The sequence below is a fragment of the Crocuta crocuta genome, unplaced genomic scaffold, assembly GCF_008692635.1.
Source record: "Crocuta crocuta isolate KB4526 unplaced genomic scaffold, BGI_CrCroc_1.0 scaffold118, whole genome shotgun sequence".
NCBI lineage: Eukaryota > Metazoa > Chordata > Mammalia > Carnivora > Hyaenidae > Crocuta > Crocuta crocuta.
In genome coordinates this window covers 6,262,397-6,288,190 of record NW_027551558.1, presented here as the reverse complement: position 1 = coordinate 6,288,190, position 25,794 = coordinate 6,262,397, and the positions used below count along the sequence as shown (strand labels likewise).

Below are 25,794 nucleotides of genomic sequence, written 5' to 3'. Positions count from 1 at the left end.
TTGTGGTGACCTGCTGGATTTCTGTGCAATTAGCCACTGTGAAAACCAAATTTCATCTCGACTCTAGATACATCACTGTAATGGCTTTCAGGGCTAAGACCAATAAAACTAAAATGTGTGAGGAGAGAAATCCAAGAAGGGAAAGTAATTTAAGATAGAAGCCTATTAAGTCAACCTATTATGATTAGACTTTTAAATTTAGGAACTGCCCTCCCTGTCTTAAGAACACAGTGGCTTCTTGTTTAACTCCAGGCTTAGTTACTTCTGTGTTCTCACCTAGACATTTCCCAGGGGCTGCTCTCTGTCCATCTCTTCCTGAGCGGGAGGCAAAGGATATGCTCGCATGGTGGTGGTGGCACATCTGGGGCCTGGCCCCGCCACACAAGCAACTGGCCCTACCCAGCCCGACCCCACCCACAAGAGCACCTGACCCCTCCCCTGCCCACAGAGTAGTGCCGGTCAGGGTCACTTCTGAGGAGGGAGGTCCTGAGCGACAGCAGGGCCCAGCCAGGAAGGACACATCCAGGTTTGCTCCAGGATGCTTCCAAGCAGCAGTGCAGGGAGAAGCCGCTTCAGGAGACGGGCATGGACACCTGCTCTAGGCCTGGAAGGGGAGGCAGTGGGCTCTGGAGGTGAGAGGAAGTCAGACGACCTCAGTGAGGTGGGGGGCAGGGAGTGAGGTCCTGTAGGGTCAACAGCCCTGAAGGGTAGGCTGTGCGAGCGCAGGTTTTGGGACACACGGCGAAATGCCCAGGAGACGCTGTGGAAATAGTCTCCACTTGTTTGGCAAAATACATTAGGAAAATGAACCAAATGCTAGAGAAAAATGACCTAAATCTAAATGCCAGAAGTAGGGGGTGGCACCCAGGTGTCCAACCTTTTGTTTCGGAAAGATAATGGTATCTTTTTAAATTAGGAGTAACTTTAAGGCCTTAAATTTACATTATTATTCACACTATAATGTTTCAAATAGAAAAGAGGTAATCAGCTTATTAGGTAGTCAGCTGATTGACTTTAACAAGACTTGGCTGAAATTTTACAGAAAAATAACTCCTGTTCCATCCTTTGCGTTTCAGTTGAGGATGAAAGGCTACCACACTGCCTGTCATCAGTGTTGCCAACGGGCACACTTTAGCCTTGCCTCCCTTCCACAGTCCTGTCCCCAGCAGCCATCTAAGCAGGACTGAGCTGCCTGTTGCTGTCACCAATCCTCAAGCACCATGAGTGGCCACGGAGCACCTGCCCTGGAAACATAGCACATGTCAGGTTTGGCACATTTTTATTTTTACTTTCACATTTACAAACTCAGGAAGCCATTTTGAGAGAGGGAAGGTTGAGGCCGCCTGGAAGAAACGCAGGGTTCATGGGCACTGTGCAGAGTCGGGCACTTAGGACTTTTCACAGGGAAACTGCCCTGAATCTTAAGAGCCCTCACTGTCAGGCGACATCTGAAACAGTAGCTGTGGCTTGCTCCTCCGTGCCTGGAAGATGTGTTACTGGAGGCTGCCTTGGCCCAGGATTTTATTGCTGGTGAACTTGATTATCCAATGTATAGTCCAGGATGATGGCCTTATCAGAAATGGGTCCAGTGGTGAGCATTTTGCAGAGATGACAGGAAACAGCAATGTGTCGACTGCACTGATTCTGTAGTGCTGGGTCGCCCACACTTGCCTCTGGTCCCAGGGGAGGGCCCTAGAGATGGGTGCTGGCCATCTGGATGGGATGGGACAAAGAGGATGGACCTGCTCAAATCCACAGCAGCTGGAGTGCCAGAGCCTAACCAGCCCTCCCTTTCCCCATGCGACATGCCCCGTAAGGCCCCCAAAGATGTTCCCTTTCTCAGATGGAAAGAATGTACAGTCCCCTCACTTCCCAAAGCTGTATTTCTTGGGCTGAGTGAGACAAGTGTTTGGCAGGCAGTTCAGAAATATGGACTAGAAGTACACAGGCATAGATCTCAGAGAGATGACTGCTAAAAAGTACCGTCGGGTCGCCTCTGAATTTCACAGGAACAAAATAGTCACGGAAAGAATAGTTTGCCTGTGACTATAGCAGCGCTAAGACGAAAGCCAGAGGTGTAATTTTATTACTCAGATTTGATCCTATATTAGCCCCATGCGATTTTTGCGGACCATTAACTTCTCCGTCTCTCCTGAAAGTGCTGGGTGCTACTCCTGCAACCCTCCAGGGACAGGCAGGACCGCCCCACCCTCCAGGGAGCTGTGAGTGTGTCTGCCTCTTTGACAGCTGAAGGAAATGACTCCTACACTATGTAACTTTTCTTCCCAGACTGTCAGACTACAAATGTTTAGTCCCTTTCCCCTTCTGAGGAGGACAAAGGCCTCATGGCATTGGTAGGGGAGGGGACCAAGGGCAGAGCTGCCAGGGCCCTCAGTGCACCTTACATCCAACTAAGCAATGACAGTCAGGGTCCAGCTTCATCGGCCGAGGCATGCACAGGTCCATGGGGGACTGCGGAGTCTCCAGTAGGAGTGGAATGGAGGACGTGTCATTTCTGTGCTCACATCTCCCACCTGGTTAGCCTCTGGTCTAACAAAGATACTTGAATTCACAGTTCTATACATTAGTTTAGCAAAAAGTCTGGTTTCTGATACCCAAAGAGCTTAAAGTCCCCTTCAAAACGTGCATATAGGCGCCGGATGTCTCGTTTGCTGATGCCCAGGAAGTAGCGCTCCACCTTGGTTCTATTATACACGGTAATGCCTGGAGGGATGGTGGGGTAAGACACCAGGTGGTCTATGCCGGCTTCTTTTAAGATGTATGGGGCGTCGTCCTCCAGGGTCTCATGGTGACCAATCACACTGTACTTTATCTCACAGGGTGCACACAGTTCAACGTACGTCACCCAGTGAATGATGTGGTCCCCAAACTGAAGGTCCAGCCATCTGTGATTTGGATCACCCAGGTAACGTACAAAATCTTCAAACTGGATGCCCCTGGTCTCTGTCCGGTTCCTCCTGTATTTCCTAATGATGCCAGGGGCAATCTCGTGCCTGTACCAAGGCTCAAAGCGGGGATTGTGAACAAACTTATCCTTAAATGCAGAAATCAGCCTTTCAAAAGGATCTCTTACGATAAAGAACTTGAAGTATGTTTTCAAGCTAAGGAAAGAAATGAAGATAAACAAGCAGTTAGGCCAATGCTGTGGTGGTAACCAGGGTAAGGTGGAAGGGACAGGGTGTCTGCTGCAGCAGCCGCCACCATGTCTAGAACGCACACCCCTTCGAGCAGCAAGTTATACGCATTTCTGAATCCACTCAGCTACCTCTGGAAGCAGATCTTGTTACTGACCCATCTTACAGTGAGAAGTGGGGCTCAGAAACTGTTACCGTCCCAAGCCACAGGACTCCTCATCCGAGAGGCTCACTGTGAAGACATCTATCTACCTGAATAGGTATTCAACTATTTCAAAACTTCAAGGACATTTAAAGGTCTTGTTGTTGGGCAGAGAACTGATAAGGCCAGGAACCCTGAGTGCGGTAGAACAGCAGAGGCCAGAGAAAGTTGCTTCAGGGCCCATCTGTATAGAGTCAATTCACAACTGCCAGAGGAACGACAAGCCACAGCAGGGGGCAGGCAGAAGTGGGGAGCGAGGCTGCAGGCTCCAGCTGGCAGGAAGGCAGCCCAGGGATGCTGCCAGTGGTGACAGGGGTGGCACAGTGGTGGCAGCGTGACAGGCCTGTAATGGTGCTAACAGGACAATGGTGACGGCGGCCACTGCTGTAATCACGGGGCTTGCTCCGTGCCAGAAACCGCGCTCAGTGCTCTGCACACTTGAACTCCTCTTCTCTCACAAGCACTCTGATGAGATCGGTGCTTAGGTGGATAACAGGACGCCCTTACCCAGGGGACTCTCTGATCTGGCATTTAACACCTGTGTTCTACAGGTTTCTTGCAAACTGGGAAGACCAGACAATGCCAGAAGCAATGAAAATCAAATGGCTGCAAAGTAAGGGAGGTCAGAGTTCATTTGGTGCCCCGATATTTATTTGCTGCTTATGCATCCTGATTCCTTTTAAGCCTTGTTCTACACCGTCATTTCTTGGCTAATAAAAAGAAATTTCTTTTTAAAAAATTTTTTTAACGTTTATTTACTTTTCAGAGAGAGAGAGTGCACAAGCGGGGGGAGGACAGAGAGACAGGGGGAGACACAGAATCCAAAGCAGGCTCCAGGCTCACAAACCATGAAATCATGACCCGAGCTGAAGTTGGGATGCTTAACCAACTGAGCCACTCAGGTGCCCCTAAAAAGAAACTTTCATTTTACTAGCTAAGTGATTTTTAAAATGCCCAGTCTCCACCCTTGCTGTGGTCAGTGAGGTCTGTCTCTCTCTGCTATGTTAGGTCCAGCCTCTACCCCCCATCCTTCAGGCAGCTATAAGAGAAGCAGGTGTAAGACCTTTGGAAGAAAATGAAAAACTAAGTAATCCAAATCCCTTTCCTGTGCCATAAAGGTTATACTCAGCAAGGAATCCATAAACAGAACCGAAGCAGAACAAAGCCAACTACTCATTTCTACTAAGAAAATTGTGTAACCCCTGTTTTAATAGGCTGCAGGAAGGTAAGGATGGAGGAAACATCGTCAAATTCTCATAAAAGTTTGTGAATTTAAATGCACTGAACCCTGAGCATATGCTCGCAGCCTCTCGCCCAGGTTAACCAAAAGCCCCCAGTAGTCCTCAGAGCAACGTGAGACACACAGCGAGGACAAATTGGGCCTTGGATTTTACCAAAATTCCCCACCCCTGAGGAATCTCTCCTACCGCGTCTGAATTTCTGCATCGCTGAAGGAAGAGAGACGAGGGAGGCCATTCTTCTCGTGGTCGTGAACCACATTTTCGGGGATCTCCTCAATGGAAGGAAAGGCCCCTGGTAAGGAAACAAGGGAGACAGGTTGGCCACCTCAGTGCTACCTGTAAAGGAGGATGCTTGGTTTCTTGGGCCCCGTGTTCCCCACAAGCCCATCCCCTAAATCCCAGTTTAGGTCTTTGAATTCCAAATGCTTCTTCCAGGAGGCAAGAGTGAAGAAAGCTTCTGGTAATCCATAAGCCGATTAGAGGAAACCAAGTTGGGGGGTGAGGGGGACAAAGGGAAGGGACACTACCAATACCAATCCCTGGCAGCACACCTAAGTCCGGTTAAATCTGACATTTAAAAAAGACCCCTGTATGCAGAAAGAATTACTAAAACAACCGATACTCATTCTACTCTGAAACTGGGGGAAAAAGCCAGAGGAGTGGGACTGTGAAACATACTGGTGATTTGTGGCCCCATCGGGGGGGCCCATCACTCCCAACAGGCTTGGCTCTCCCAGTCCCACATTCCCAGGCCTCAGGTGGTTTCCCAGGTAACCTCACCGCATCCCCAGACTGGCAAGTGGCAAAGCCGACTGGTGCTAGGAAAACCTGGCCACTGTTGTGGGAGCATGTGTGATATATTTGAAGCAGGGGACAAGGAGGACCAGGAGTGTCTAAGAAGGCAGGGCAGGAACCTTGGGTGCACCCCGTTCCCAGCCTGGTGGACTGGGTAGGTTTTTCTTTCNCCGCGAGATCATGACCTAAGCGAAAGTCGGACGCTTAACCAACTAAGCCACCCAGGCGCCCCTGGGTAGGTTTTTCATTCTTTTCTCTACTTAGCCAAATGGAAACAAAGCGTCACTGTCCACAAAGGTTCTAGCCAAGCCTCTGCAAACCTTCCCATGCATTTTTGTGTTGGAGTCCCGCAAGGGAGGATCTCCACTGGGCCATCTAGGCAGTGGCCGTGGCCTTGTCTGTTTGACTTATACCTTCTCCAAGAATGTAAGCACCAGTCCAGAACTCTGCGTGAAGCGCTACGAGTGACTATAAAACGACCAAGATGAACGCTTGCTCTTGAGGAGATGATGATAGAACCAGCCTGAGGCTGTGCACCAGGACCTGCTCAAGTGCCTGTCCCCATGAGGTGTCTCTAGGGACGACTGAAGACGGCCTCCAGAACCATCCTCTATCTTATGGCCCGGAAAACCTGCCCCCATTTTTATCCTGCCCTTGTAAACTGCTGTTTACTTCTTTAAAGTCTGATGTTTTGCACTGTGGGGGCAGACCTGTGAGATGTTTGTGTAATTATTATTTTAAATTTGATTTGTAACCTCATTCTTTGGTGTCAAAAACCAAACATTCTGATGACTCAAGAAGCACATGAATTAAACACCATAAAATGAGGCAAGTGTCTCCCTTTTCTCCCCCAAACAACTATGAAAAGGCCAAATGACCATCAACTCTGAGGACAGCAGATGTGGACTGGAGGACAGAGACCCCAGGGCCACCTCCCACAGTGCTCTGAGGGCTGATTCCTGGTCCTGGACTCACGCTGCTGTCAAGTGGAATGACTTCCTTTTGAAGCTAAATTTAAGAGACAGAGCCCATATTTACCTTGGATCAATTCAAGGTAATCGGAGTTTAAACAAATAAACATGGTATCTAAAGAAAGTAGTGAGTAATCAAAACCTGTACTATATGAGGTCACTTTTCAATGATCTGATTTGTTCCCAAATAAAGATCCTATTTCCTGAAGCAAGTCAAATGAATCCTCTGACCAAGGCAGCTCAGTGTAAAATGGGGATGCTTTCCTTCTACCCGAGTGGCACAGAACACTTCACCTGCGGGTGAAGGGGGCTCCCCTCCCAGGCATGGGTGCAGGCCTTTCCACTACAGAGGGGCAGCTGGGAGCGCAGTGAGCGTGAGCCTCGACTTACCAGGACAGAACCAGCAACAGTTAAGAAACAAGGCAATGCATCTGAAGAGAAGAAAAGGGGTCAACCGAGGGTGGGCAGGCTGCCTGAGACAGGGGTTCCACTGTGGAAAGTGAGGAGATTCTGACCACAGGTGGGACCCTTGGAAAACCTCAGTATCTAAAGCTTTCAAACCACCAACTTTTAAAGTACAACATCAACAGGGACACTGAGAACGGTCTGTACGGTTACCAGCCCTTCCAGGACAACTGCGCCCTTCCCTTGGCTCCTCCGTCTCCCCTGCTCAGGCTACGCTGCTCCGCCCCAGGCAAACCTGCCGTCCACTGACCACAGACCTCCACCAGGCGCTGCACGCACCGTTTAACACGATCAGCACTTTCTTCCACTGGGTGTTGCCCACTTTAGGAGTCTGGCAGAAAAGAATCTTGTGCTTGTCACAGACAAATATCCGGTCCAGGACAAACTTGGAGACTGCAGTGTGTGAGAGATTCTTCAGGGCTTCATCCCTGCAGACGTTTCTGATGAGTTCCAGGCGCTCCATATAAACCAGGGGCTGAACAAGCCGGCTGTCTGAAAGCACTTTCCCGGTTGGCTGCAAGTGACAAGGAGACAAAGGGGGCACAAAAGCTTTGTTAAAACAGGAGCCACCAGGGAGGCTCTGGCCCCTGACCTCATAGGAAGAGCAGGGCTCTGTAGGCACCATTCACCTTCGGGGCCTGGGATTCAGGCTACGTGGTCGTGCTGGACCAAAGCTCAGCAGAGACACAAGGATGTTTCTTCCTCCTCAGCTTGGACAACCCAGGAGGCGGCAGTGGGTGAGCCACCCGTCACTTTGCTGATGGCAGGCACTGTGGCCCATAGCTTCTTGGACACAGCAGGGTACCGTGCATTCAGGATTTTAGTGAAGGCCAGTTTCTGCCCCCTTCCCGTTCCCTAGCACTTCCTTCCGCACAGCTCTGAGTGTACTTATGTGGACTGTACCAAGGACAAGTCCTCGACATATGTGCTGTTTTGAAGATCTTCTGGTATACTGGTACTACCGGCAAAACAGTTTTAAAATCATGATTAAATTATTAAATTCGTTAACACTCATTCAGTATGGGTTTTAAAAATGTATGAGCCATTACTCCACCTCCTCCGTGACAAGCACGTGGTTAAGCCTCTCTGTAGCGTGGTTTAAGGAGAAGAGACGAGTTCTGTGCAGTAGTGGTGTCAGTTGTACCAGAGGCGTGGCCACTGTGGGCAGGAGCCGAAGCACGTCCTTCTACCAGGTGAAAACCGCATGAGCATGGGTCCAGAGATCCCTGCCTGCCCGGAAAAGGGGCCCTGGAGCAAGCAGAAGGGGGCACTGGCAGCCCACAGCTGGCTGGGAACCACGGGAACCGCAGGGGGCACGGCCTCTGGCTGGGTCTCTGAGGTCGGGGTGCAAGCTGCACAAGGGCGCTGTGCGCTTTTATTGTGTGCCGTCTGGATTCGGAAGCATTTGTTTTGTTCGCCTCTGAGTTGTCTGGAGTAGGTCTCTCAGTAGTTTCTCCCCTCAAAAACAGCATCATTCCCAGTCTGCGTGTAGCCAGCCTTCACAGAGTGCGACTGGAGTGTGAAAACCGCGTCAGCACTCTCCCGACGACATCTCGGGCTGGCAATGACCACTGCAGAGACCACTGCATGTGTGGCCCACCTCACTGCCACTCTTTGTAGGCAACCCATTTTTAATACGTAGGTGCCTGTAGGATTTTTTTCTGTCATGTTCCAGCACATTAAAAATTTTGCCAGGATAGGTCAGTGTGGGTCTCACATCTGATTTGCCTAGAAAGCAAGGAGCCATCTGCAAACCTGTTCAGAAAATGTCTTTTTTCCTCATGACACGAGGACATGGGTGGAGCCCATGTGTGACAGAGGGAGAAAGTCATTTTAGGTTAGGAGGCCTAGGTTAGGAGGTGGCAAGGGTGTCTGGATCAGTTTTTGCCCCACAGCTCACATGGGTCTTCCCACCGGGTAGGAGAACTCCTTCACGCAGAAACTAGTGCTGATGTGCTCCCACATTGGCTCACAGTGGCTACACCTCCCACACACTAACACCACGAGCAAGCAGAGCCCGCCCCCTCTCCCTCAACACAGGTTCACACACATAACCACATGCCTGTCATTCAGGAGATGGAAGTCTTACACCATACATGTGTTACACTTCAGTGAATGTCTTTGAAAAAGGAAACACACCAAAGGTCTGACAGTGATTGAAGAGAGTCATGGATTGTGATGGACCGTAGCTGATGTTTTTTCCTTTTAATGCTGGCTATTTCCTTAAAATACACAAAGAATGTATCTTACCTCTACATAAGAAAGAGGATTTAAAAATATTGGCTAGTGGAGAAAGCACCTATAAAGACTTCTAGGAAGTCCTAGAAAACTGTTCCAAGTCCTTTGTGGATGGTTTCTACCACATCTGGGTACTTTATGTATCCAAAGGTGGCTCTGTAAACATAGCACATTTTTGGTCTCTCTTCCTTCAGCATGATCTTCACTAACTAAAAGCCACAGATCTGCCAGAGCCCCCTCTGAATTTCCTCCCAGAGCTGGCCTGTCCCTTTCTTACCAGCTATGGACCCTTTCCCACCTCCCCTTTTCCAAAGAGTGACAACTGCTATTTCTAGCCACTTCCTGAAGTGACCACAGGGCCTTTCCACTGCCCAATAAAACAGACATGAGTCAGTATGGTTGGCAAGGAAAGCAGACGCAAAATGGGTTTGACTTTCCTTCTTAAGAGAAAGTTGACTTAAAAAAACAAAAAAGATAAAAAAGCTCAAGTTCCAAATTGTGACACATACTTTTGGGACTGCTTTAGAAACTAACGGCATGTCTATAACAGAAATGGCTTTTGTTAACACCTGATTCAAAACTGTACTGCTCTGTCACTCAGCAGAATCAACTGTCTGATGAATATTTATCAAGTCTTTACTCTGCCTGGCTGCAGTTGCAGTGTTCTGTGGAGACACCGGGAAAGCCTCAGCTAAGAATGTGTGGTACTGTCCATGTACGTGGGGCGTACATGCCCTGAGTGTGTGTGTGTTGGGGGTAAGGGATGAGGGAGACAGAGCAGGCAGAGGGGACATGCTGGCAGTTCAGTGACACCCTGTCCTCAGTGACCCCCTCCCTGGTCACTTCACGGTGGAATGTCTGCCCACAAAAACCTCCTGACTTTCCAAGAAGCATCCTGAAAGGCATTTCTGAATAAAGAGTCTGTTTCCTCCAACCCCAGTCCTTTGGCCACCTCCACTTTGGCCCTTTTCCTCAGCATCCCAAAGCTGCTCTTTATTGTCTATTCATTCCTTTTAAGTTACACAGAACTTCTTCCCAAGAATTCAAATCAGATGGTCCCCTAAATTAACTTTACTGAATGGACCAAAATGCCCTTTTTAACAGATAAGTTAAAATCCACTAGGTTTTCAAGGCAATCATTTATGGGGCTGTTTATAACAGCCGGTCCTCCCTTGGGACTAGGTGAACTACACAATGGGGGAGAAAGATCTAGCCTTCCAGAACACACGAGAACAAGGACACTGGAAAGACTGGGACAAGAGAGGGGTCCACCCCACCACACCAGGGCCCTGCTTTCCCTCACGGATCTGCCATAACCAAACTGCCTGACATACCTTCTGACAGGTTTGACTGAATTTCCTGGGTTTCTCTGGTGAAGGGAAGAGTGTCTTGGGAATTCCTAATGGGTACTTCCTGAGGCCAAGGCATTCTAGAAGTGAGAGCAGGCATCTGCAAACTTACCCAGCTCTGATCTTTCTGAGGGACCTCCCTTCCTCTCTGGTATCACAGGCATGAGCCGGCCACCCTGGCCTTTGCCTTCTTGCTTTCATAAATGGAGTCTAATTTAACCTCATTAACTCTCTGACCCCAACTCTTGCTCACTTATCAACACTTTCTCTGTCTCCTGTCCTCACTCTACTCCAGCTGCTTTAAACCTCATATCTAACCTGGATCACGGATGACACTCAAGAGCAGTGCATCACAGGGCAGTACCTCCGAACAAGTTCTCAAGAAACTGCAGGAAAATCTCCCTCCTTTTCAAATTTGCTTTTCTTCAAGCTTAAGCACTGAATATAAAGGAAGACAATTTCTCATTCAGTGGTGCTTATGGACTGGCATGGTTTTCTGTCTTCTTCCTTTGCAACTATACTAAACCAATTTTAATGACTGACATTTTCTATTCAAATATCCAGCTATATTACGCACAAAATAAACTTGCAGTTTTTAAAAACTGAAGCATAACCAACACAACATTGTATTCGTTTCAGGTTAAAACATACTGACTTGACAACTGTGAAAAATAAACTTTAAAGGTGAGCTACACAACATGACCACCTTTAGAAGTCACCTTTCTTTTGGGAAGACATTGCTGAGTTGAACATCTAACCACTCTTGGTCTCAGAGCACTGTGTCTGACCACTGTCCCCACTCCCTCACACCCCGTGATGCGAGGAAGTACAGGGGACAGGGGACATGTAGTTGAAAGTCTCAGACCACTACCTGCTGTCCCTGATACACTGGCTGTTCCTTGAGTCACATACTTTCCAAATGCAAAATAAAAATACCTACAGCTCAGATTGCGGTTTCTGAGGACCAATAAGATTAAAACTCAGTGAAGTATTCTGTGAATACTTCATATTTCCAACCACAATTATTCCTGAAGGCCAAAAGACTTTGCAGGAAGATGCTCCTCTGTCCCCTAAGAGTGCCACCCCCCCACCCCCAGGATGGTCATGTTTGTCCTTCTCAAGCCACAGCATCCCAGCAGCACCCTGGTCTCAGAACCCTGTATTCCTCTTCTGAAACTCTTACCCCACCTCTTCCATTACTGATCCCAGTAATGGAACATTTATTTCCTTCCCCCTTTCTGTTAAGGCCATGCTCCTATTTCCTTCAGGTGGTCTTGCTTTCCTGTCTCTGTGGTCCATCCAATCTCTTCCCTTGCCCTGGAAACGCCTCAACCTAAAAGCAACATTCCAGGCCTGCTTCAGGGGCTTCTGCAGACTAATCAATCAGTGTCCTGCAACCTATAAACTCCAACAGTGTTTCACGCTAACCAGGTACACACTTTCTAAACTTTGTCAGCTTCTAATTTGTTGCCCTTCTGGTGCAAAGCAAAGCCAGGAGCTGTCTCCTTCTGTATGGCTGATAAATTTCTTCTAGTTCAGTCTACCCATTTCATTCCTTTTGGCATAACTGCAAACCAATCCTTCCAGACATGGAATGGGGGTCAGGAAGTGGGGGGGGGATCTCAAGAGTAGGCCCCTCATCTTGGCTGGGGAATGATTAGGAATTCTTGTGTAAAAGGAGCTTGAGGAGAAAGACTTGAGAGTTAGAATGTCAAGGAAGGAGAGTGCTGAATGGAAGTCAGCAGCCTTGATCTGCCACTAATGCCCACGTGATTTAGGATGATTAGCCTTTTCCCTAAACTCTGCTCTCTTACCCATAGTGCTTGGAGGTGAGACTGGCTGCATTCTGTCCAATACCCCCTCCTAACTTTAAAATTCCATGATTCTGGGTCAGAGACCTTTTCCCATTCTCTTGGTTTTCTCTTGACCTTGCCCAACATCCTCCATTCCCCTGGCAAGGCTCCTTCTCAGCTGGTCAGGAATTCAACATAATCAACATTACAGAGGATCCATGATGTACAAAGCACTGTGAGTAACATAAAAATAGCTGTGACTGTGCCACCCCCAAAGAGAAGCTAAAACGATGAGCAGAAAGGTGCAGAATTAACAGAAGCCGCAACTATAAGCAGAAAGCGATGGTTAGAGGAAACCGGCTGACATGAGCCCAGACAGAGGGGAGACGAGGACCACGAGGGCCAGAGTGGGTAGAAAAGGACGTCACAGGTAAATCGGGGAGAGGCAGCCCCGCTCCTCAGTGCCCTCTGCCTTGCTGTGCCCACCTTTAGTTCCTCAGGAAAGTGCTTCTCTCCGGGCAACTTCCCCGCATCTGGCACGGCTGTCAGGAACAGAAACTCCTGTTTGGTGCTGTATGCTAGGAGACAGAGAGGTTAAAGTGTATTCTTATGGAGGATCAGACACACACATCAGTGAGGCAGAACAGAGGCCCCACAAAGAGGCCCCCACAAATATGCCCAACAGGTACAAAATCAGTTTGGTGGAGAAGCCTTTCAACAAATGATGCTCTGGCAACTGTATGTCTATAGGCCAAAAAAATGAGCCTTTCCCTGAACCTCACACTTTATTCAAGAACGAATGCAAAATGGATCAGCACTTAAATGTAATAAAACTTCGAAAAACAACTCTTGATAACAGTGGAGGTTGTGATCTCGTGGTCATGAGAGCAAGCCTCCAAGTCAGGCTCCGCACCGAGTGTGGAGCCTCCTTGGGATTCTCTCTATTCCTCTCTCTCTGCCTCTCCCCTGTTCATGCATGCACGCTCTCTCTCTCTCTAAATAAATAGCATTAAAAAAAAAAAACATTTTGCAAAGCCTAAAATCATAATTAGAAAGAAAAAGTAGATACCCCAAAAAAAGGCACAAAAATCAGCATAACAAAGCGTAAACAAAGGCACTTTTATTTCACTTTTAAAAAACAATCAAAACCTACTCCTCTTGGATCATTAATAGCAACAAAACACTTAGACACTGGACTCCCCGACCCGCATCAGTCTGGCTGTCCTACCTCCCCCAGGCCCCTGGCCAGCACTGCTGCTGGTACACACCGGGCCTGGCATCCTCCTTGCCCAGAGGGGGCAAAATGTCTTAGATATACCTGACGAAAATAATAATCCCCTTTCCCCATCTGTTACACACCTCTGAGTTATCGAACTCCAACATAAACCTCTTTGCCACATACCTTTAGGAATGTTACTAAAATCTTTTTTTCTTGTCTCCATGTGATTTAAAATGTAATCTTCGGGTCGCCTGGGTGGCTCAGTTGGTTAAGCATCCGACTTCAGCTCAGGTCATGATCTCACGGTTTGTGGGTTCGAGCCCCACGTCGGGCTCTGTGCTGACAGCTAGCTCAGAGCCTGGAGCCTGTCTTTGGATTCTGTGTCTCCCTCTCTCTCTGACCCTACCCTGCTCATGCCTGTCTCTCTCTCTCAAAAATAAATAAAACATTAAAAAAATTTTTTTAAATGCAATCCTCACCAAAGCTGTGTGCAGGAGCTCGTCTGTGCCTGCAGTAAGGTCAAAGGGCCTGATCTACGACGTGCCCTCAGCCCCCAAAGCTCCTGAATGCACTCCGAGGACCCCAGGAGACCAGCCTCTATCCATCCTTCTCCTCTGCAACCTGTCATCTTTGAGCACTGACATGCTAACAAGAAAATTCACATTCTACACCCGTCTGGTCACTTCGTGTTCTGACAGCGTCTTCTAAGACGAGCACCGCAATGTTTAGCTCTGCCACAGGTTGAACGGATTTTGCAGAATCCTCAGCTTCCTTAATAACATTTCAGATGGGACAATGTATTCTGAATTCTAAACAGCTGACTTACCAGTGAATTTCTGAAGCAACCTGTTTCATACACTCAGAAGCATATACAATGAGCTTCGGCAGCTGTGGAACATCTCACCTCTAGTACCACAAATACCAGCCAGTCACCCACCAATTTATATCATGTTTATGATTTTAATCCTCTTGATATTTGCTTCAAATAAAACTGGTAGCACAGTTTACACCTGGGTTTGTTTTATTTCTGTTGCTCTGACAATAATCATTTGTTTTCACAGACGCTATTAACCCCACTAGGATCAAGGGGCCGTCTCCTTCTCCACCCTGACCCTTAGGAGCAAGCCTCCAGCTCCAGAATCAAGGATTCTGATTCTGTAGGTACAGCCAAGTGTTGTCATAAAGTATCAGGTCACTTTTGTTACAGGCATCATTATAATTACGTTTTATAAAATGTCTTCAATATGACAAGTGATGTACCTCCTTGTTCTGCTAGAAGTGATCACATCCTGACAATACTGTGCACGGTATGCATCTCCCTGACCACACTGTGCATCAGTCACCCAGCGTCAGTCACCCGTCCATCCCATGCAGGCAGAAGGCATGCAAAGACATTCAGGTCATGGGCTCTGCTCTTAAGCAACTAACAGCCAAGGTGAGGGACTGAGTGGAGGCAAAAGATTGGAAGAGGAAGTCAAATCAAAGTGAGAAGAAAAATCAGTGTCTACACATACACACAAGATTCACAAAGATGTCGTTTTTTATTTCAAGACTCACTATACCATGCCATCCAATTCCTGTCACTGAATGGGATTTATTTCCCGTGGTACGGTCCAGTTAGAACACCTAGAACCTAGATCAGTATGACACTAAAATTTTTAAACCAAGAATGAGTCATTGTCACAAATATCTCTGTAGCTTCCTTGCTGAGCTGAAGAGAGATCATAACACTATTTTCTTAAAAGGTAAGTGAGACTTTAAACAGTGTTTCAAGACAAATCCGCTCTTCCAATCAGTTTAAGTGGCAGGGACATCATTAAGAACAGGAGGGTGGAGAGAAAACACACACATCCCCTGGCAGATTCTGGAACAGAGCCCCTTTCCCCAGAGGTCAGAGCCACAAGGCACGGCCCCACAACTCTGGCCCCACTAGAGTTACAATCGGCTCCCTGAACCCTGAGACCAAGGATGTGCCATCTGCTTTACAGGAAATGGAACCTCATCAAACAGGAGAGCACTGTGTTGTCAGTTATTTCTTTGTGATGATACTTCACATTGCGCTTGTAGTTCAAAAGCCAAAACACTGTGAACATGAGTGAAGTAAATTCCAGCACGTGAGAAAATCCCTTCCAGCCACACGTTCACAAACCTCAGTTTCCTGAACAGCTGCAAGATCTGCCAGGGGGTTTAAATGCCTCTCCAGACAAATGCTCCGTGAGGGTACCCACCGAACCCTGCCCTAGAGGAGCAGGAGGTGCCCTCGCTCACAGCCTCCTTGGAGCCAGTGTGTTCGACTTCTTGTGGGTGCTCCATCCCTGCTTAATCACCCAGACTGGCAGACACCCTGCACGTGAGCTCCTTTCCTTCATTCAGAAAACTGGTGAACATCCCTCTTCGTGGCCCCGCTCAGGCACTCAGGGACAACCCAGATAAGGTTCTGGATGCTCAAGAAAGGCTGGGTTATGTTTGGGGCCTGATTAACAAAGGTTCTGACTTTAAGTTCCCTGCNAGACTGACACTGTCCCCCCAGGCGTCTGCCATGCTTCCCAGGAGAGGGAGAGAGGCATGGGGCCCAGCGTGCACTGGCTCTAAGGTCCCCACCAGAAGTGGTCGGCACCCCTGCGCCCCCATTCACTAACCGCAACAACCACACCAAACGTCCAAGGGCACAAACAATATTTGGTGGACAGCACCAAACAGATCTTCCCTTCAGGTTTAAAATCCTCAAGCTTTTCATCCTTCCCAGTAGGTTTCACCTTCTATCCCTTTAACTATTTGCTCCACTTCACAAAACCCTCTAGAGCTTCTACACTTTCCCTGAAAGTGTTCAGCATGAACCTGTCACATCCTAGCAGAATGACACCTTGCTTATCAGATACCACTGAGGAATGACATGTTCTTCAGCGGCTATTCTGCCAGACAGTGTTACAACTCAAGGCACACAACTATTTAATTATTTTTTGTGGAAGTCTCATAAAATATATTATCTATATGTCTACTTTTTGAAACAAAATAAACCATCGACAACTTAACCTCCTTACTTGCCTTTGAAAGTGCTGTCCTTACTAGGCGACATTTAAGGGAATCCTGAGTAAAACGTGTGGACAGAGACCCGTTTTAACAACAATCTCACATCCTCAGCAGCTGCTTCTTTCTTTATAATTGCGGATCTCCCCTGAGTTGCACTCCTAGAGATTTTAACTCACTTGGTCTCTGGTTGGGCCAGCAGAGAAAGGTTCATAAAATCCCGCAGATGGTTCTAACACGCCGCAGGGAGTGAGAACAATTCCTCTGACCCTTAACGAGGAATCTCCACCACAGGTACATTAACCGTACTGGAGCAGCTGAAGAAACACCCAAATGGTCAAGCTGAGATCACTGTCTCAGATTCCAAGGACTCCCCAGGATTCAGTGCCTGCTGTTCTGACAGAGGCCGAACCATGATTATCTGTGATTACCACAGTGCGCTGTGGTGCTCCTGGCCACCTCAGATACCTGCAGTTAACACAGCCTTCCTGAGGCCCTGAAAACCTCTCGGGTTCTCACGAGAGGTCCTGGACGGTGCGGGTGGCACCTGTAATGACAGCCTGTCAGGCCCGAGCATGAAGAAGCTGAATTACTGAGCGCAAACTGTGGAGCTGAGAACCGCCTCTTGGGTCCAGTCACACGGCCTCCCTCTTTGGCCTGCACATCTGCCTCCGGCCTTGTTGTTCCTCTACAGACAGGGTGAGAGAGTGAAAGCAGGTGAGCGAGTGAATGAGAATGGGGGGTAGGGACACTGGGCAGCCCTCAGCATAGCAGGGAGTTCTGTGGGCTGGAGCAGGGCCCATAACCTTCTGGGCACGCAGAAGGCACAGTTTGTGCAGCCACCGGGGGTAAGTGGGGAAAACTGCTGGAACGGACACTTTCCTGATCTCCCTTTCCTAAGGGCTGCCATCTGCAGGTGAATGCGTGAAGGGCTATGCAGGATGAAGATGCCGTGCACACCTACGTTCACAAGCATCCTCCCTATTACGCAGACGTCCTCAGGCCACCCTGAATCTGCTCATGAACTTTTCAACGTCTCCCATTTGCCTTGCCTCACTTTGCCACAGAAGGAGTTGCCTCAGATTCAAGATGAGCATCAGTGCACCTCCTTACATACATCCAGCAACCTCATAGGTCAGAGAGCCTCACTGTACTCAGGTCAATCTTGGAGTGTTGGAGCATGTCCATTTTATAGGAAAAAACATGACGACTAGGTAAGCAAAGGTCAGGGGCATAAACTAAAATACGCTCTTCTGAGGGTGGATTTGGTATACTTTATGTCTTCTTCTGAACTCCTACGTCAAGTAAGGGGAATCAAAAAGTCCTCAAAGACTACCCAACACAGGAGCACCTGGGTGGCTCGGTCAGTTAAAGCATCCAACTTCCACTCAGGTCTTGATCTTGCAGTTTGTGAGTCAAGCCCCACTTCAGGCTCTTTGCTGTCTGCATGGAGCCTGCTTTGGATCCTCTGTCCCCCTGTCTCACTGCCCCTCCCCTGCTCTTTCTCTCTCTCAAAAATAAATAAACATTAAAGTAAAAACAAACTACCCAACACATATTTAAGTCACCTTCCTTCTGGTACACTGAAGGTGACTTTCAAACACATGGCTACCAGCACACAGCACCAGCTAGAACCCAGAGATGCTGGTCTGTCAAGGCAGCATCTCATGATGACACCAAACAGGGGGATCTCCCAAACCAGGAGCCCAGCAGATGCTCCGGAGAATGGTACTGCTGGGAAGAGGCCACCAAGGTCGCCCAGAGAGAAGTGTGCTCCGCCTGCCCAGGGGAGCTGCAGGGGAAGAGACTTTTGTCCCTTTCCACCCCTCTCCTGCACTTCTATAGCATGAAGGAATCGGATGCCATGACCTCCAAGGTCACCTCTGGCATTAGAGTTCCTTTGATTCTGTGACAAAGGTCATCTGTGCCTGTACCCAGGAACAATACCACAGCATTGTCTGGATTGGCTGAAATCCATCCCACAAGGAGGCATACGTACCATCAGGGTCTTTAAAGGTCAACGTGATAAATTTGCTAGCCACCATGAACATGAAAATCACCCAAAAGCATGCGGCCAACAGAAGCCACTGGTGGTGCATGTTGTCAAATGTCAGCCATTCAGTAATTCTTCCTGGAAAACAAAAGTGAAATGCGCCTGGCACTTATAAATAAATCAATTAAACAAAAGGTAATAAAAAGAACAGGTGATTTTAGTTAATAACATCAATACAAATATTTGAAAAAATTTTTCTGTTGACATAAGGGTATTTTGACTTATATTATTTAACTTAAATTTTACTCTTAGTAATATGAACTTATCATTTGATAATTCAAACAAATTTAGAACACTCTGATGGAAAGGTGCCATTTCTGTTTGTTTTTGGAATACATGATAAGCTTTTGCTTCTGCAGATTTGCCTCTTGATTCCTCTCTGGCCCAAGCTAACATCAGAACATGTCCCTGTTGCCCAGCAATAGCCAAGGTCAGGAAGCAGGTGGGCAGAAGGAGGTCTGGCCCTCCTTTACCCTGGTAATCTGCAGAAGGGAAGAAACCATACTGAGGCAATTACAAGCGGGCCTTGTGTAAAATCCTGACATGCTGACAAGATAGATTTATTTAGCCACACCTAGAGAATCTCTAAAACAGTCAAAGTGAACGCTGGAGCTTCTCTGTCTCCATTCACTTGCCTGTAAGAGTCTGCACAGAACCTTGGGGGTGGGTGTTTTTCATGCTATCACTGCCCGGAAAGTGATGCAGGGCATGTCAGTCCTCAGCAGGTCATGCAAGTCACACTCTGCTGCAGGGAACACATAAAGAAGAAGGAAGTCACAGTCAATTCTTGGCAAGAGAGACAAAAAAAAAGTATGTTTCATTTCACCTTTAACACAGTGCTTCTTCAAGCCAAACCAAACCACTTAAAGAAACCATGCTGGGCTGGGTGGGTTTTCACTAGCTGACTGAGGTCATCCATCACTCCTGGGCAGCAGTGAGAACTGGTCCTCTCAACAAGGTGCTGATGACATACGATTTCAGAGAGCTTCTGAATGCCAGCTTGGACAGAGCTCAGCGAGGACACAGGTAATCAACTCTCCTGCTTATCTCAATACTCATATCCCAGAATTTCACTGGAACCAGGCATCTGAAACCTGAATTCCCTCTACTAAGTAGTTATCCAGCCTGCACTTGAGTACATCCTGCAGTAGGAAACTGACCACCTGCCGTGCAGCCCACATCTTTATAGGTGCTCATTGCACATTAGACCCAGCATGTTTCCTGGGGTCTGCAAATAGGATTGCTGGATTAAATAAATAAAAATAGAGGACAACCAATTATATTTGAATTTCAGATGAGTAATACAGCAGTCTCCCCTTCTCCACAGGGAATGCTTTCCAAGACCCCCCAGCGGATCCCTGAAACCACAGATAGTACTGAACCCTGCATAGTCTGTTTTCTCCTATACATACATACCTATAGGAAGCTTTAATTTATAAATTAGGCACAGTAAGAGATTGACAACAATACCTAATAATAAAGTAGATTATAACAATACACTAGAACAGAAGTTACGTGAATGTGGACTCTCTCTCAAAATATCTTACTGTGCTGTATTCACCCTTCTTGTGGTGATGCGAGATGAGAAAATGCCTATGAAAGGAGACGAAGTGAAGTGAGTGATGTAGGCACAGTGACACAGCGTTAGGCAACTAACTGACCTTCTGTCCATTCGTTGGGAGGATCATCTGCTTCTAGAGTGCAGCTGACCGTGGGTAACTGAAACCACAGAAAGTGAAATCACAGATAAGGGGGCACTACTGTGAATAATGTTTCAGGAGAAGTATGTCCCAAGTATTATATGGGATGTTCTTATACTTCAAGAGGCTATGTGTTGTCTCTCTGAGTTTCAAATTTCACTGGAAGTCCTGTGTTTGATTCAGCTACACTACCCAACATGGGGCATGCTAACCCCTCTCTAACCACCTGAAGCCCGCTGGCCTGCCTCAGCTGAGTCTCTCTTTCTCCTTCAGTCCTTCTTTTCTGAGGCAGCATGGCACAAAGCAGAGAGCCCTAGGTGGCTCCACCACTCGTCAGCTCCGTGACTCAGTGAGTCACTTAACCTCCCTAAACCTTGACTTCCCACCTCTAAGATAAGGTCCTCCTCCTTCCAGGATGGTGAAGAGGATTAAATGTCCTGTAGCAGTCCCTCTAGAAACATAAATTGACCCTCTGTGACTTTCTAATCTGTAAACAGCCTTCTTGGTGGCCAGAAATGAAGGCGACAGTATGGCCTGCCCCAAGGAGACAGGAAAAGAAAGGCGGGACTCTCATCCCAGGGGATTCTAGCGCCTAATCCTTCTCTTCCAGAGCCAAGTGAGGCACAGACTGTGCCCAGCGGCATAAGGTACTGCAGTCCTGAGTCCACTGAACTTGTCCCTCCAAGACAGTGATGCTCAAAGGGGTCCATCCCCATGGGTCACAGTGGGAGCACTCCAGAACGGCAGAGGGGCAGAGGAGCCAATGTGCGCTGGGGAGGGAGTAAAGAGAAAGGAGACAAGTACCAGGAAGGAGGTATGCAACCAGAACAGAAAGGCATTTGCTCCCTTGTACCAGTTTTTAGGGAGTCTTAGAGGCTGAGGAACAGGTCTGGGGACTGAGTGGCCTGGGCTTGCAACCCATGCTTTGCTAAGAGAAGTTGTGTGGACAAGTGAATACAGAGGAGAGGAGCCACCTGCGGCTGTGTCGCTCATACACCCACTTGCTCTGCAGAGCAGTGGAACCTTCTGGCACTGCCCACTCATGGTGTCCTGCTATGCTCAGACCTATACTTCTGGCCCGTGAGCACCCTCCCCAGCCATCAAGCCAGCACTTGGGAGGTTTTTAGGGCTTAAGAATGCAATCTTTCTAATGGGAACTAATCTGAAGGGATCTAATTTGAGTCGGCCCACTGAGCTCACCTCTACATAAAAGTAGGGAGGTAATGAATAAACAGCCTTATATGAAAATGAAGCGTCCTATCACCTGCTCTGCAGGTGCTGAGGGATTGGATTTCTACAACTAGGCTACCTGAATAGTGAGACCTGCATTATCCTGAAGCTGTGCCTGCCTTCCTAAATCCTGGATTTGAGTTTCAAGCCAGGAGTGCTTTTCTCTTTTACCCAGGCCTGGGGTTGGAGGTGAGGGTGGGGAGGGGGTGGAGGTAGATCTATTCTCTTCTCCCAGAGTCTACCCAATTTTCTTATCTGTCAGGATAAAACCACCATTGCATTCCTACCGATGTGTTGTGAGGCCCCTCTGAGACAGAGCATGCCAATGGACCTCCTCTACAACTTACATCAACCAATGTCTTCTTCCCGATAGCAATTTTACTTCACACCCGTTCAACTTTTAAAGAGACTTCAACTAGACTCCTACTTAACAAGACGTCTAGAGTGCCCTCTCCTGCCCAGAACCTGGTCGCTGCATCAGATCAGGAGAAGGGAAGTTGTGAAGCCTCCACCTCCCTCTCATCCCCATCAAGATGAACGGGCAGGGACAGCCCAAGACACTTGAGGATTCTGAAGGGGGCTGCAGCTTTGGAGAGCTTCACGTGCATAAACCATAGCCTCTGCCAAAAAATAGTCTTTTGATGAGTATAAAACCACAGGCCCTTACCAGGGTCTTGAGTAGAGCTGCCCAGACGAGGCTGAATCCTGCCAATGACCCTGTGCCTGCTGCAGGCTTCCTTGGAGGCCACAGAGCCAGGGTGATCACTGTGAAAGAGAGCGCCCTCTGCTGGCCACTGAGATTCTATAAATGTGAGATAAGCAGAGCCTGCTCCCCTCCCTGCACAGCAGAGGTAAAGGCAGCTCTCCCTGACCCCCACCCTGTTGGAACCCCCAAAAACCCTCTCTCCATCATCCTGCCTTATTTCATTTCCCTCACTGCACCTACCATAGCCTGAATGTTTTCACTTATTTTTCACTCATTTACCATCTGCCCTGCCCTAGTGGAATGCAAGCACCCCTGAGTGTACCAAGGGCTAGAATAGTGCTGTGCACTCAGGAAGTCAACAACCATTATTTGCTGAATGACTATACATACCTAGAAACTTATCAGAAAACTCTAAGGAAATGAAAGGTACTTTTGAAGGCACCTTGCCCAACCCTTTACCTGAAGAGTTTCCAAACTCTTTAAAGGATGAGGCCCCACGCCTGGGTGGCTTAGTCGGTTAAGCATCCGACTTTCGCTTAGGTCATGATCTCGCGGTTCGTGGGTTTGAGCCCCGCGTCGGGCTTTGTGCTGACTGCCAGCTCAGAGCCTGGAGCCTGTTTCAGAGTCTGTCACTCCCTCTCTCTCTGACCCTCCCCTGCTCATGCTGTCTCTCTCTCTCTCCTAACAATAAATAAAAAAAAAAAACATTAAAATAAATAAATAAATAAATAAATAAAGGATGAGGCCCCAAATTTCAACCTCAAAATATTTCTTCAATATCCACGAGAGTGGTTATATATTTAATATCTATTACCTGAGTCTAGAAAACAATTAAAAGCTCCTAAGACTTTAATATTACTTGAAAATAAAATCACATTTTATAAATCATAGCACTTACATGCATTTGAACGGGGGGGGGGGAATAAATGTCACTGAAGTCCAAAACATTTTTAAAATTTTTAAATAAAACTCTGTGAAGGGCAAGCCAATAACCTAGATCCAAAATGTCAATTTATATCTGTAAACAAAAAGGGCAAGTTGCAAAGCTCAATGTGTGACCCTATTTGTAAAATAATTACATATGTGAAGGTATGTGATTATATACACATATAAACACATATACATGTAATGTATACAATACAATCTTGAGAGGATGACAGCAATTATTTTTTGCTTTGTACATCTATATATTAAAAAAAGCTTTTGCAGCAAGCATGTATCCATTTCATAATAAAAACTGATAAAATACAAATAATGCCACTCACATACATGCACCCTGGTGTTTTTATTTGTTTATTTTTTCTACCTGACTTCCATCGACTGCAGTTTCCTTACCACTTGGGAAAGGATGGTAAACTCCTTTCTCCAGCCAGGAGAAAATGTGGTTAAGTGACAAATTCAACATGTGTCTGAATATTTAGTAAATACATTTTCACTAGTTTTCATTTAGCTTTTAAAGATAATTTAATATTTAAAACACAAGGTATATAGAATATATAACAAAAACAGATTCTGGGCTCTAATAGTTTTGCTGTACTTAAATGTCTCTAAGGGAAAGAAAGTGTTACAAATATGGCTGGAGGCCCCCAATGCCCCCACCTGGTTCTAATCCCCCTGTGCCCCAGGCCTACTCCTCCATCAGGGTGTTACACTTTGTCAGACTCAACTCCTCTGACAGAAGTGGCAGCAGGGGTCAGGGAGGGTGGTCTTCCCTGCACAGAGAAAGGCGGGGCCTCCTGCGGAAGGTGGGAAGGCTTGTTCACCCAGGGTCTGCAAGGAAACACTACATTACATACAGATGCTTTCTAGGGAGGCTCTTGCTAGGGGGGATGGGGAAGCCTGAGACAGAGAGATGCACTATTTTTAAGCACTTACCTTTTTTTTCATCGTCTACAGTGAGGAAATTCACAAATTACACATAGACTTAAGAGGAAAAGCTGTCACGGCAAAAATGTAGATAAACCAGGACTTGTTCTCCAGGTCATGTGCTATGTACACCAACTGGAACCAGTAAGACTAAAGCCTGGTCCCTCTCAAAATACCCCTTGCCACAGGGCTGGTATCTCTACAGTTTACAACATATGAACACAAGTAGATGTATATCTGCATACGGTTCTAAGGACACAATAACCTAAAAAATACTTACTTGCCAAAATCATCATGAAAATGTATATTCATCCATTCAACAAAAGGCCAGGGATACAATGAGTCCCAAACCAAACACATAAGCACAGTTTATGTCTTTATGGAGCCTGTAGTCTAACAGAGACACCCACATGCATCAAAGAGTCTGTCCCAGAAATGGTATAAGGTAGAAAGACATGGTGCTGTGAGAGGAAAATATAACAGGACAGAATCCCTGTGTAACCAAAGGAAGCCCCTGTGGCTGGAGTTCCCAGAGCGCGGTTAGAGAGGAGCAAAAGCAGATATGGTCAGACAATGCTGCGTCTTATTAAATAGCAGTTATGGAATTTAGTTTCACCTTGTGAGCAATGGAAAGCCACTGAACAGAATTTTCCATGAGAAGAAGGGTAGTAGTGTCATGATCTGATTTAAATTTTCAAGCTATTTCTTGGGCATATAGTCAAAAATGTAAAGCACCATCCACGTGGCCATTCCCCAGGCTCAACATCATTTCTGTAAGTGGAGAGGAGTGCTCTAACCCAGCTAAATGGTTCACATCACTACCTACACCTACCCTCCTAGACCACGGCCATCACCACTGCCATCACCATCGCCATCATCATCACCATCGTCATTGTCAATGTCTCTAAAAACTAGTTCATCATCATTGGAGTTGAGGTCTCTAAAAACCAGCACACAAACTAGTAAGGTCCATAATATCTGATGGGTTTTGTTTTTAGAAATCCTACAGACTAGGGGTTCCAGTTAGCCAGAGCATGCCTCTGCTTTGAGGCTACATGTATTCTCAATCTAGGTATCTACCTAATGGTGTTTGACTTTATGATTAGGGCAGTGGTCCAGCCCTGGCTGTACATTAGTTATCACCTGAGGAACTGTTAAATACTATAGCAATGTCCTGGGCCCCAAGAACACTGGAGCCCAAACAATACAAATCTCTGGAGATGGATCCAGGACTTGTTTTACAACCTCTGCTCAGGATACTAAGGAGCAGACAGGGCTAAGAACTGCTGGTCCCGGCCCTTCTCAATGATCAATGCCCACATGAATCGCTGTGGATCTTATTAAAATGCAGATTCTAGGCATTCTGACATAATAGCCATTTTCCTACCACTTCCTTCCATTATAAGAATGAAAACTAGTAGCAAAAAGATTATCTGTCAACTAGCGTCTATTGATGCTCCGAATTACGTGTACTCTGAAAAAACAGCTTAAAGAGGTTTCCTTGGAATCAAAGACCTCTATCACTGTGCCATTTCTTCTTCTTTCCAGTCCTTCCCACCTATAGGCAACTAGCCTCTGTACAATTCGGATTTGGTCTGACCTTGGAAAAATTACAGTAATTTGCTCGTTCTGTTTAAACAAAAAGAAAGGCATTCCAAATTCCCTTGGGCCCAACTCCTCCAAGCCCACCCCACTAACTGCATTGTTTCCCCTGAATATACAAATTCTCCATGGGGTTTGCCTCCTGTCCAACGATGACACCCTCAAGACGCACGTTTCTGTGT

General features: G+C 47.1%; 1 protein-coding gene across 1 annotated transcript; it reads right to left on the bottom strand.

The window, feature by feature from the left end:
• Nucleotides 1-1,262: 1,262 nt before the first annotated feature.
• CHST10 (carbohydrate sulfotransferase 10) lies at nucleotides 1,263-18,586 on the bottom strand. Its single transcript, XM_077749361.1, has 5 exons — nucleotides 18,455-18,586; nucleotides 12,696-12,787; nucleotides 7,109-7,343; nucleotides 4,785-4,890; nucleotides 1,263-3,122 (listed from the first exon to the last, which is right to left on the bottom strand). The coding sequence occupies exons 1-5, from the start codon at nucleotides 18,552-18,554 to the stop codon at nucleotides 2,585-2,587; spliced, it is 1,071 nt and encodes a 356-aa protein (XP_077605487.1). The 5' UTR covers nucleotides 18,555-18,586; the 3' UTR covers nucleotides 1,263-2,584.
• Nucleotides 18,587-25,794: the final 7,208 nt, after the last annotated feature.

Excerpts from the sequence above, each read along its gene's own strand:
- CHST10 (XM_077749361.1), bottom strand. The coding sequence starts at position 18,554 with ATGCACCACCAGTGGCTTCTGTTGGCCGCATGCTTTTGGGTGATTTTC. Across the intron at positions 7,344-12,695 it reads ACTTTCCTGAGGAACTAAAG|CCAACCGGGAAAGTGCTTTC; the intron begins GTGGGCACAGCA and ends TGTCACTTGCAG. Across the intron at positions 3,123-4,784 it reads GATGCAGAAATTCAGACGCG|CTTGAAAACATACTTCAAGT; the intron begins GTAGGAGAGATT and ends TTCTTTCCTTAG.